This window comes from Tupaia chinensis, unplaced genomic scaffold (assembly GCF_000334495.1).
Source record: "Tupaia chinensis unplaced genomic scaffold, TupChi_1.0 Scaffold000256_1, whole genome shotgun sequence".
NCBI classification, from domain to species: Eukaryota; Metazoa; Chordata; class Mammalia; order Scandentia; family Tupaiidae; genus Tupaia; species Tupaia belangeri.
Window position 1 is genome coordinate 3,087,796 of NW_006159736.1, and position 13,556 is coordinate 3,101,351.

The 13,556-nt window shown below is 38.3% G+C and overlaps 1 protein-coding gene across 1 annotated transcript in view; it reads left to right on the plus strand.

Moving 5' to 3' along the window:
- Positions 1 to 13,556, plus strand: part of COL21A1 (collagen type XXI alpha 1 chain) — a 217,897-nt gene that overhangs the window by 159,884 nt on the left and 44,457 nt on the right. The window contains exon 17 of the mRNA XM_006149184.3: positions 6,010 to 6,063. Coding sequence (XP_006149246.1) covers positions 6,010 to 6,063 — 54 coding nt within the window. The remainder of the gene's footprint in view (positions 1 to 6,009; positions 6,064 to 13,556) is intronic.

The following is a 13,556-nucleotide window of genomic DNA, read 5'->3' on the forward strand; positions in this document are numbered from 1 at the left end:
CAGGGGCCACACGCAGACCCGGCGGCCACACGTGGGCCTGGTGGCCACACGCAGGCCCTGAGGCCCCACACCAGCCCTGGAGAGGCAGCGGAACGCGGAGCAGAGCCCCAGCTGCGCAGGCCTGGCCGTGCAGGCCCCCCCTTTTTATTTTTTTTTTTAAATAATTTTATTGGCTATGTTTAGTTTTCTTCTCATGATCTTTCAAATTTTATATCTATTCGTTCCTAATTTCTAATAATTTAACCATCATAATTATAATATCTGTGATGATACCGTGTTTTCAATTTTTCTATGTTAATTTAATTATTTATTTTATCTTCCTTTTCCCATTTTTATTCTGAATTTTAATTTTTTTAATATCCAAAATGCTTGTGTAATATTTGTTAATTCAGGTTATAGCATTTTGTTGTAATTTTCTTGCTTTTATGGGAGGAACATTTGCTAACATGTTTTGATTCTCATTTTATGGTTTTTCTTGCAGTAGTTTTTTTTTTTTTTTTTTGAATATTACCTGTCATTTTTTTTCAGTTTGGAATAGCTTATATTTTGTAAGCTTGTGAAAACACAGGGGTATAAACATTTGGGTGACTTATTAAACTTCTTAGTTCTAGACAGTCTCATTTTTTATGTATAGTGAAGTTAGCACTTTGTTTGATTAATGAAATTTAGGGTTTGGTATGACTTCTGTTGGAGACATGGAAACATAAGAAACTTAGTGCATTTATTTTAAATTCGTGGGACACATCCTAGGGGACATGTCTCATAAGCAGTTAGGTCTGGAGAAGGAGCTCCATCTCATTGGTGAGGGGAAGGAAGATACTGAACAGAGCTAGAAGGGACTGTGTTCGGTTGGATGAGGAAGACCATAACAAAGAGAAGAGGAATGGTTTGGTGAAAATGTGTGCTGATGTGGTAGCAGCACTTTTCCTTCTGTTTCTTCTAAGAGAGCGGGAGCTGTCACCTGCTGAGAGAGGGAAATGAAAGGATTTTTTGTTGACTGAAGAATGTTATTTATTGTACATGTGGACAGTGCGTCAGAGAAGAGATTAAGGACATACAGAAGCTACCATGAAGTCCAGGTGCAACTGGACGTTATAATCTGTGTGATTGTAATACTATTTCCCCTCAGAGCTGTACTTAGAACCTATGTATAGTTCTGAGGTGGCTTTCAGTTTGGCTTCTTCACCACTGGAATGTGCATAAGCAAGCGCAGTGGATGACTAGTGAGGTAAAGTGGTGAGGCGGTAGTTGGTGGTACAAATGATAAAACATGGTGTTTCAGCTCAACATGAAAATAGTGTAGACAGGAGAGGACAGATTACAACGAAAGACATAATTTATTGTATACTTACTACATGCCTGGCTCTTTTCCCAGGACTTTGTATGCATTTTGTTCTTGATCTCATGAATCATTTATTATGAGTTATAAATGAACTTTTTTTTTTCATTTTACAGATGAGAAAACTAAGGAATGGAGAGATTTAATAATTTATTCATTATCATGTAGCTATTTTTTAAATAACCAATGAAAATACCTTTTGCCAAATTGTTGAAAAATAATGTTTTACTCAGATAATCTCTCCCCAAGAAAGAAACTGATGATGAAACTGTTGAACCTACTTTTTAATTTTTTTTTTTTTTTTTACAATACTGTAACTAGATTAAAATAAAGGTTGGCCTCGGGACCAGCAGATGGTATAATGGTTACGTTGCTGGACTCCGTGTAGTCCACCGCGATTTGAGTCCTGGACCCGGCCACTTAAAACTCACGCCGGGTGCATGTGCATCCCCAAAATCCCAAGAAGAGAATGGAGGGGAAGGGATTACATCATGGTCATCTTCCTGGAGGAGGGGGAGTAATTTCATGCTTTCTGTCTTTTTGTCCCTGTCTCTTTGGTGAGCACATGTGTCCTAGAGGAAAAATCTCCCTTAAAAAAAATAAATAAATAAAAGTTAGTCTTATTTTATAAAATATTCCTTTTTCCTAAACTCCAGTGGCAAATCTTAGGCATCTTAAATATAAAAATAGCATACGCTATTTGGAAATAATACAACCTAAAATAAATCATGACGAAGGATTATTGAAACAATAATTTATTGGTGACAATAGATCTCTCCTGTGCCTAGAGCTGTGCAGGGACTTTCACAAAGGCTCTTGTTTGATTTTCCTAAAAGAGAAAAATAAACAATCAAAAAACCCAAACTGTCAAGTTGCAAATACTAATGGCATTTTATACCTAAGAGCAGGTTCAGAGAGATTAAAGGATTTAACAATATATATATATATGTGTGTGTATGTGTGTGTGTGTGTATATATATATATATAGCTAGTTCCATGGCACATTAAGAGTCTCAAGTCTTGCCCCATAGCTTAGGGGTTAGGGGAGCCAGATCCCCCATGGCTGACTGTGGTTCAAAGCCTGGCCTGGGGGCTTGAAAATATGTGGGGTACATCTGCATGCATGCCTCAGATCCCTGGGTGGAGAAGATGGGATTGTGGTGTGACCATGCCCCACTGGGCAGTGCTTTCTTCCTTTCTGTCTCTCTTTCTGGCAAGCCTATGCACCTCCTGGCAGTTAAAAAAATTTTTTTTAAATTAAAAAATAAATGTCAGGCCTGGGTTGTGTGATCCTTTCTATGTGTGATGCCGTCCAAATGTCTTGCCTGTTTCCTGGTTGGCCAGGAGGAGAGGCTCCAGCTCTTAGATTTCAGTATACCCTCTAGCATGCTAGAGTCTGTTTACACAGTAAAAATAAACCATGTGGTAAGATCAAAGTCAAAATGATGTATTTCCTTAAGAACAAAGAAAAGATCTTCTTCAAAATTAAATTATATTTTCATGGTCAGTAAACCATACCTTCTACCTGATTTTGAAGATTGTTATGACCACAAATGAAATTACTCTGTAGCTTTTTATTTTTTGTAAGTCTCAAAGACCACAACATGAGAGGAAGTACACATGCAATGCAAGTTTCACATGTCTGCTCTTGGTTATATTTCTTTTATAAAAAATATAAGCTGTTTGTTGTTGAATAAATTGTCATGATGTTAGTTGAAGAAATTGGATTGAGGAATAATATAGAGTATGAGAGTTTCTCACTAATTTTCTATCAAGAAGAAAGCAGTACAAGAGCAAAATGATGAATTCGAGGTGGAGTCATGTTAAACACCTCTTTCAGTAACCAAATGTGCTGACCTATACAGGTTTTGTAGGTCATGAAAACAGCCAAGTGATCTGGTTAAGTTCTGGTGGTAATCATGAGTTTCACAGGCTAGTTGTGTTTTACTATTTGACTATTTTAAGGAAAATGACCAAGAAGAAATTATTCTTTCATCTTTATTTATTTATTTTTTGGAGAGTACTTTTTTTGCTAAAAGGCACGTGTGCTTGCCAGAAAGACAGAGACAGAGAGAAAGAAATTGAGAAATCACCACCCACGGGGGATGGCCACACTGCAATCCCTTATCCTCCATTCTCCTCTCAGGATCTTGGGCATGCACCCACACGTGCCCGGCGTGAGTTTAAGCCACCAGGTCCGGGACTCAAACTGCACCGGTTGGCTACATGGGAGTTCAGCGACATAGCCATTAGGTTAACTGCTGGTCCCTCTTTCATCTTCTGATGAAACATTATTGAAATTTATTATTACGACATTCAAGAGAATATTCTTTGGCAAAGATCACTGGCCATCACCTTGTAATAACTAATCTGCATAACAGCAAATACGGTAGCCCTAGTCGCAAATGTTTTTCCCACTTCCTTTGTCCTTGAAACTTTTAAGAATAGTTAGTCCATTCCTCTTCTCCTAATGTGCTCCAATGTTTATAAAGGAAGGGACAAATCATGTTACATTATTTTAGCACTGTTCTAACTATTGTGGGTGATTTTTAAAAACTCATGGAAAGTATCTTCCTGAAGGTGCCAGTGAGAAAAACAACAGGTTCATAAACAAGACACTTGCTGAATAATCTGGGCACTCAAAATTCCGTGCTAGATGTAAAGTTATGCTATACAGTAAAGCTATACTATGCTGATGTAGTTCATAGAAGAGAAGATTCCTAAGAGCAGAAAGGGTCTATAAATTTCTGTGTTGAGAGCTGAGATAAACCAGTGGTTCTCAAAGTGTTCCAGGACCAGCAGGATCAGCACCTCCTGGGAACTTGTTAGAAATGCAGAGTTGTGGGACCATTTAGATCTGTTGAATCAGGAGCTCTGGGATGGGGCCCATAATCTGCGTGGTTTTTGTTTTAGTTTTTTAAGTTGCCAAAGGGCACATGCACTCCTCAGAGAGACAGAGGGAAAGGAGGGAAGAGAAAGCACCTCTATGAGAAATGGTTGTGTTGTAATCCCTTCTCCTCCACTTCTCCATCACATTGGGATGGGGTGTGCTTGCACACACATCCAGTGTGTTTTTTCATGCCATGGCCAGGATCTGGCTTCTCTTGACTACGAGGCCAGCCTGATCTGCAGTTTAATAAACCCTCTTGGTAACTTGTGTGCAGCTAAAGTTTGAGAATCACTGCTATAGATTCACTGCTATAGATTATTCTAAAAATAGGTAATATTTGGTTTATTTAATTCTGTAATTCTGATTAGCTGCCTTAACAAGAAATAGGTGAAATAAGAATAAATTAAATGCTTAAGTATTTATAGAACATCATTATTGATAAAACTTCACTGATGACTATTCTTTTTTTTTTTTTAACTTTCTGACAGAATCAAATGATAAGATTAGGCCAATGGGTAGTGCAGTAAATGGAGAGTTTGTTTTGTTTTGTTTTTACAACTAAAGTAGTTTTACAATCATAATTTTTTTTTTCTATAATTTGACAGAGTCTAAACCGTAGCTTTGCGTAGTAAATCACATACCACAGTACCTGGGGCAGGAGATTTTAAGCTGCCTGATGATTTACAGCCCTGCCAGTGTTCTCAAGCATATGTCACCAGACTCAACTGGAGACCTGTTAAAACACAGAAGCCCCACCCCAGGGCTTCTGCTCCTGTCAACTGTTGTAGGGCCTGCAATTGTGTGTTTTGATTAAGTTTCCTTCTGAGTGAAGGAGCTGATCTGGATCTGGCTGGTCTGGGAACCACTTTTGAGAACCCTCAATTTGAAAGATTCTTTCTGTCCATTTATAGGGGTGTTAAGTTCTGATCTGTTAACAAGTATGGCATTATAAGGATAGTATTAAGACCTAACATACTTCTGGTCTCAAATTTCTCAGATTTTTTTAAACTATAGTTTCAAACTAAATGGATCCAATTTACATTTTTGTTTTCTCTGACATGTTCATCCACTTTTCTGTAGAACCACTGAGTCTACAGGTTCTTTTCTCCCTCCAATCTGGTTAATTTATAGGAAAATATTATTCTTTGTTCCCTCTGTCCTCAACTGTCAGTGTTTGTAATCAAAACTGGAATAGATGAAATATTCGGCTTTAGTTGGTATTTCACTGTGCTGATGAAATGCAAGAATTCATAAAAGTGGGAGAATCATTTTTTATATAATGTGGTATGGTTGACTATTTTTCTAACTGCTGATTATTTGAGCCAGGTTTCATAGGTTCTTCTGTGCTTCTTTTTCAACAGTTTTGAGAAATTCATTAGACTGTGCTTCAGTACATACATTCCAAGATTCTTTCCCTCTCTTCCACTCTCCTCCTGGGGTTTTGAAAACACATGCACATGCACCCAGTATGAATTTCAAGCCACCAGGTCCAGGACTCAAACTGCAGTTGGCCATGTGGGAGTCCAGTGCCTTAACCACCACACCACTAGCTGGCCTCTATGGGGTCATGTTTTATGAATATCTGATAAAGTTATTTAATGTCAACAAAAGTTAACAAATTCAGAAGGAATTTTAATTTTTCTCTTTGTATCTAATATGCTTTAATATGTATGTGTGTGTGTATATATATATATATACACACATGTGTATATGACTTGTTATTTTAGTAAGCATACCTGAACGTGGGATTCTCTGTTTCTTTTTATCAAATTGCTATAAGGGAGAAGTGGGATCCCCAGGAGCTCCAGGGCTGGATGGACCACGCGGAGAGCCTGTAAGTACCTTCTCAATTCAGTTTTAAAAGACGACTTTCTTTACTTGTCATGAAATCCTTTGAGTATTTAAATTCTCCTCTCAGATGCCTTATTCTTGTTCAGTAACTTTCTGACTTGGGTGTTGTAGAAGCTTTTTATGGAATGCTTAGAAGTATTGAAATATTGAATACTTTTTTATAAACAGGACAAATTTTGCCTGCAGTATGGATTACAACCGCAAGCAGTCATTTCCAAACACATGAGTGGTTCACACAAACATGATGGTCTGTGGCTGAGCCTTTCATCAATGTCACTTTGCCACTTGTCCATTGTTTTAGAGAATGCTCTCTGGGATCATGTGTTCATTAAAAACCATGGTAGAGAAACATGATTCAGAAAGTCTTGAATCTAAATCCTAGATATCTATATTTGAGCAAGTGCCCGATATTATTCTTAACATCAGATGAGTTTTGAAAATATAGTTTGCCTTGGGACCAGTAGTTAGCGTAATGGCTAAGTCGCTGGACTCCCATGTAGTTGACTGCGGTTCAAGTCCTGAACCCGGTGGCTTAAACTCACACCGGGCACGTGTGCGTGCATGCCCAAGATCCTGAGAGGAGAATGAAGGAGAAGGGATTGCAGCATGGCCATCCCCCCTGGGGGTGATTTCTTGGTTTCTGTCTCTCTGTCTCTCTCTGTCTGGTGAGCGCACATGCCCTATAGTGAAAAACCTCTACAAAATAATAATAATAATAATAATAATAATAATAATAATAAAATATAGTTTGCCTTCTGTTTTCATTTCTACAGCTTATAATGAATATTTAAATACCCACAGTTCTCATTTTATTTATCAAAGGTATCTATCTTCATAATTTGTAAATTTTTTTCGGGAGGGGAGGGAAACTGAGTCAAGAAGTGAAGTAATAGCTAAGATGTATTTCCATTTATTGCAAAGTGTTCAGCTGAGTGTTCAAAATCTAAATATTGGATGTGAGAGGAGCACAAAGATCCCTGAGACTTCTTAAATAGGTTAGAGGTATTAAACTACTCTGAGAGTCACTCAAGGAAATTTTCAATGAATTGTCAGTGTGTGTATTATGATGGACTAGAACAAGTTCTTTATAGAACTTTTGCCTTTAAGGAAATTGTAATCTAATTTGGAAAACAGGGGAAATTATTCAAATAATTTCTTTTTATAAGAATTATTTTATTTAACTTTATTTATTTATTTAAATTTGACCAGAGAGAGACAGAGCAAGCAAGAGACAGAGAGACAAAGGGAAAGTGAGAAAGCAAGTTGCCAGGTCTGGGACCTGAACCACAGTCAGCCACATGGGAGTCCATGCCCTTAATCACCATCCCTCCTGCTGGCCCCAAGATGCAAATGATTTCTAATATGTACGCAATAGTCGGGGCTAAGTATAGATTTCATGTGGAGTTAGAAGGCAAGGGTTTGAAGACAATCTCTACTTCATTCCAGCTGTCCTCTGCTACTTATCCAGCTTGGATAAATTCCTTCACATTGCTGAATACCTTTCTCCTCCCCTCACTGGTGTAAATACTTACAATGTTTACACATAGGATGGTTGTGAGGCTGGTATAGAAAACAAAACAATTGTAAAAATAGGGGGTCATTCTAAGTGTGAAAGGGGTATAGGGAAATAATCCTTCATCTTGGGGTGGTAGGGAAATTTTTACCAATGATTTGGGACTAAATTTGGTCAATAAAGGAGGACTGTGAATGAAAGGAAACCAGAAACAGAACAAATACGAGTGAGGACATACACAGATGAGGCAGTTAAAGGTTTGTCCAGGAAATAATGAAATCTTAATGAGTCCTGAAGCTGTAGTGAAGGGTCTCTGTTGAGTGGTAGGAAGTAACATAAGAAAGGTGGTTCGGACAATGATATTGACATCCTTGACTACAAATTTGGAAAGTAAATTTTATTCACTTGTTTCTAGAATTTTGTAAGAAAAATAAGTAACATGAATAGAAGTGCTTCAGAGGTAGTGTATGAGCTATTTTGCACTCAGAATGGAGAGAAAGGATATGGAGTGAAATCAGGACACTAGTTAGCAGGCTCTTTGGACAAACCAAGCATAAAGTATAATGCCTCAGCTAGCATATTAGTTAATGTTGAGTGAGTTCAACAGGACTAGTGAGGGCTCAGTCTGTGAGTTATTATTACTAAACAATTATAGAACTGGATATGAGACTGGATATGAGACTGGTGTGATTACTCATTTATATTCTTGTTTCAGAAAAAAATATAAAGAGTGTGTGTGTGTGTGTGTGTGTGTGTGTAAGAGAGAGAGAGAGAGAGAGAGAGATAGACTATAAAGAGAGAGAAAGTGAGAGAGAGAGCACAGGCACCCCGGCCTGATGATTAAGGGAGCAAGATCCCACATGGCTAACTATGCTGCTCAAGTCCCAGACTCAGTAGTTTGAAAATCACATTGGGCATGTACACATCCTTGCTCAGTATTCCAACAGGATGGAGAAGGGATTGGGGTGTGACCATGGCCCTTTAGGGGGGTTCTCTTTCTGTCCCCCTTTTTTGTTTCTCTTTGGCAAACACATATGTTCTCTGGCAAATTTTTAAAAAGGAGAGAGAGGGAGAAAGAGGAAGAAAGATTAAAAGGAAGAAAAGAGAGAAGAAAGAAGAGGAAGAGGGAAATGGACATGAGAGACAGGTTATAATTTATGTTGTGACTGTGTTCTATTTGTGGGTCAGTTATTTGGAATCTTCAATTCATTTTCTACAAAAACAATGTTATAAAGGGTAAGCAGCAAGCCTCTGAAAACCATAACCTAATGTTAAGAGCAAGTATTTACTTTTAAAGTAATACTGTTGTAATCCTGCTAATAAGCAAAACAAAGAAAAGAATACTAAATAGGAAATGAGGAGGGCATTGGGGGTACTTTTATCTCACAGGCTTGCCTGTTCTAGAAGCAGACATTGATCTAGGTTCGCTCTTGTCCTGCTCTCTCCCACTGTATTCAAGATCTCTCTGTCTAGAGATTTGGCATTAGAATAGATTTTCATTCCAGGCAGCATGGCGTGCCATATTTTTACCTTGATTTCTTTCCCTCCTCCCAAAATGTATTGCATTCCTATCGTGTTTGGTTCAGTGGTGAGAGAAACACTGATGCTGCCTCATGGAGGCTTATAACCTAGTGAATGATGTCGATGGAAGAAAGAATAAACAAATGAAAGCTATATTCCAAAGTTCCAAAAGGTAGGCAAGCAAGGTGCAGAGGCAGGGAACCATGGGACTGGGGGTAGTGGAGGTTATTTTTTTTAATTTTATTTATTTTGTTATTTTTTTTTTTTGAAAGATTTTCACTGTAGGGCGCGTGCGCTCGACAGACAGACAGACAGAGAGAGACATAGAGACAGAAAGTGAGAAATCACCCCCCAGGGGGGATGGTCACGCCGCAATCCCTTCTCCTCCATTCTCCTCTCGGGATCTTGGGCACACACGCACACGCGCCGGGCGTGAGTTTTAAGCCACCGGGTCCGGGACACGAACCGCGGTCCACTATGTGGGAATCCAGCGACATAGCCATTACGCTAACTGCTGGTTCCCGGTAGTGGAGGTTATTGAGATGCAACCGTTCCTCCTAAACCCAGTATATAGAAAATGAGGAGTTACTGCATGAGACTCTTCATTCAGCTCCTCTTCTGCTCCAGTCCATTAGATCAGGAAAGGAAGGAGAGGACCCCTTATCTCTTTTCTCCAGTTTCCCTCTCTTTCCTGATGAATGGTCCAGAGGAAGCCAGGTTTCCTATGCCAGGAAACACCCTCTGTCAGGAAAGCAATGAATAGATTAAGCACTGAAAATTTGCTAATGTTGTCTTCATCTAATTCTTCTAGATTATTTTCTTCCAAATAAGAACATGGAATATTATAAATTAGTTTGCTGTTTTGACAAGTAATGAAAACTTGTTAGAAATATGCTATGAAGATTGATCCTTACCATTTGTAGAAACAATCTGAAAACAAAACAGAAAACCAAAACAAAATCTCTCGAGTTTATATATTTTTTTCCCAAGAAAAGATTCTTCCATTGCAAGTGAATACTAGTTTTAAGTATTTATAATGAAAAATTTGGCCCCACTAAAAAGGACGTGTTCACTTTATTTGTTCTATAATATGGCAGCCAAGAAAATTAATGGAGCTTAAGTGGTAAGGACAGAAATTCTTAGAAAAATGCTTTAAAGCTAATTAAATACAGCTTATAGCAGCCACTGGTGATTCATCCCTGTAAGCAAACTGATACCGACAAACACGAACTCTTGGAATTCAAACAGAAAGCAAAGGCTGTATCTTACTGGGAAATGATTATATTTCTTTAAAGTACAAGTACATTCATATGCCAGTCGTTCGTATTTTAAAGACTAGTATTATCAATGATAAGAGCAATTCAATGTTAAAAGTAATTTCCTTTCTAAGTGACAAATTATACTCAATTAACATCAATCCAGGTAACTGAAACTCACTTCTAACCCTTGCTAGATTTATTATTGTTGGCTTCAACCATGTATCACTCTGTTTAAGGGTCATATTCTTTGAAGCATTCACTCAACAAACATTTCCTGAATGTCCCTTTGTGCCAGACATTATGTGAGTTGAGGAGAATGTGAAGATCAATTAACCACAGTCCTACCCCCAGGGATAAAAATGAGCCAATGCAGTATGAATTTTATGGAAGTTGGTATAGTGGGCTTGAAAAGATGTAGAAGATGTGTCTAACTCTTGATGAATTTAGGGCATCGCTAAAAGGGATGTATTTTTTTTTTAAGTGGCAGCATAATTGAGGTATATTCAATTCCATGAACTGTACATCACTTACTCTAGAGTTCACCTAATAAGGTGTATAAGGACGCTCTTTTCAAGTACTCTCTTAGCCAAATTCTGGACAATAAAGAAGACTCGACTAGTTACATGGCATAGCGAGGCAGGATCATACTGCGTTTTCTAATCACTGAAGTAAAAGGAAGCGTGATCCTGTCAGAAGAGCTGACAATAGTTCAGGCTGCCTGAGATACCTGGAGGGGAAGGGATAGCAGTAAGAGATGAGGTTACAGGAGTAGACAGAGGCAAATAAAGAAGGGCCTGTACATCTGTGCCGTTTGAATTTAAATCTGAAAAGAATGGGAGCCATTGAAAGTTTCCGTGTGGGAAAGTGAGTTACCAGATTTAGAAAGATCACTCTGATGGCAGAGCAGAGAATGGGTAAGAAGTGGGTCAAGGTGGAAGATAGGGTCTGGTGACAATCTAGTTGAACTTTGTTACCGCTTGTACTAACTAAGGAAAGTATTATCAAGGGACAGGAGTGGGAAAATGAGACTGTTTTGAAATTAATTAAAGAGTACAAGCAGGACTTGTGGATCAATTGGATGTGGGTAAGTTGTGAATAGGTGAATCTCGGTCTTACCACATGGAGGTAGGCAGAGGAACACCAAGCAATGAACAGGAAATAGAACAAGTATACTCAGTTTTTACTGGGGAAGATAATCCTAAGATATTTTCAAATGAACATATCTAGATAATAACAAAGATATTTAAGCAGGAGATCTATGTCTTTGGGTAATTAGAAAAAGATAAACTTATAAACATGAAGATTAATAAAATTTCAGTAAGAAATAACAGGTCAGGACCCAGCCATTATAATGCAGTGGTAACCAAAGTGCCTACAAGACTGGAAGCCACGTGGCTGACTGTGGAGCTGGATCCCTGGGTTGGTATGAAAGTATTCTGGGTGCACATGCACAAGTGTCTAGGATACTGAGAAGCTATGGGGCACAGGGGTGAGGAAGGGGATTTCAGCAGAATAAGACCCTGTCAAGGGTGCACCTCTTTCTTTCCTCCCTTCTCTCTCTCTTTCTCCTTCTCATGAACATGTACCTTCTGCCATTAAAAAAAAAAAAAAAAAAGAAAAGAAAAGAAAAGAAAAAGTAAAAGAAAAAAAGACTAAGGATCAATGACTAAATAATGAGAGATTAGTTAACTGGTAGTGTTAGGGAAAGTCTTTGTCATGTATATCATGAATATGTAATCATCATAAAAAATCTTTGTCAAGTATAGCAGAATATGTATAGCATCATAAAAAGACTGTTGAAAGATAATTGGACATTAAAGACACTGCTGGTTAGGAGTCAGAAAACAAACAAACAAATAAACAAAAAAACGAAGAACATGCTGTAGGAAACTGGTGATTTTGATCATACCATGGCAGAAAAATGTAGTTGAATTATGTCCTGCAGTTACGGGGAAAACAGAACTTCTAACTAATGGGCCTTGGATATTTCACTGAGGTTTCGAAGCAAAGCACTAAAGGTATGACAAGATTTCTTCTTGTTGCATGTAGTAAAGTATGAGGAGAAAAAGAGAAATTGAAGAAAAAAATTTTAAACAAAAAGGAGGGAGCACTGGATAATTTGGGGAATATTCAGCTTATCCATATTGCAAAATAGCAAAAATAGATTCACTGTTACAGAAACATGGCTGAAATAATGCTAAGATGCCTGGACAAACTTGCTAGTGTTAAAGAGATTAGATATAACTCATGCATCCACTCAGCCATCTCAGAAAAATCACAGATAAAGATGAGATTATCTAGGGAAGGTCTGGAGGAGCCTCTTGTCTAATCACATGCATTCTCATGAGATATACAGAGACACACAGGTTTTTGAAAACCTGATATCAGCAGAAACACTGCCAGTATGAATGGAAAGGTATAGAGACAGGCCAAAACAAAAGAAAGCTGTTGAATTCCCCAGATTTTACAGGCAGGATACAGGCTAATAAAACCACTCAATTGGGGACCAGCAGTTAGCGTAATGGCTGTCACTGAACTCCCATGTAGCCGACCGTGCTGAGTCCCAGACCGGGTGGCTTAAACTCACGCCGGGCAGGTGTGTGGGTGTGTGTGTGCCCAAGATCCTGAGAGGCGAATGGAGGAGAAGGGATTGTGGCGTGGCCATCCCCCTAGGGGGTGATTTCTCGCTTTGTATCTCTCTGTCTCTCTCTTGTTTTTCTGGCGAGTGCATGCACCCTGTAACAAAAACCTCTCCCAAAAAAAAAATCAAAAAACAAACAAACAAAATACCACTCAACTGCAAATATTTACTATTCATTTAAAAAACAAAAACAAAAACAAAACATAAAAAAGAATGATTCCATAGCTGGAGTTGTGGGTAGAGACCAGAGCTGCTGGCCCAGAGTGCAGAGTCTCACGTCCAAGGAACCATTCCCAGCCTTGAGACCCAGATGCATTTTAACATTGCTTAGGACCAGTCACTCCTTTCTTCTTTTTTTCTCCTTTTTTGAATGCGATAATTTATAACTGTTATCTTATGCCTCTTTCAACATTTTATTTTGAAAGTAGATAACTTATTTTTTAGTTTGCAGGATCACAGGTAGATAAGAATTTTGTTCAAGGATGAATCATACCAATACTTGACTTTAGATAATGAAATTTGGGACTTTCATACCAGTATAT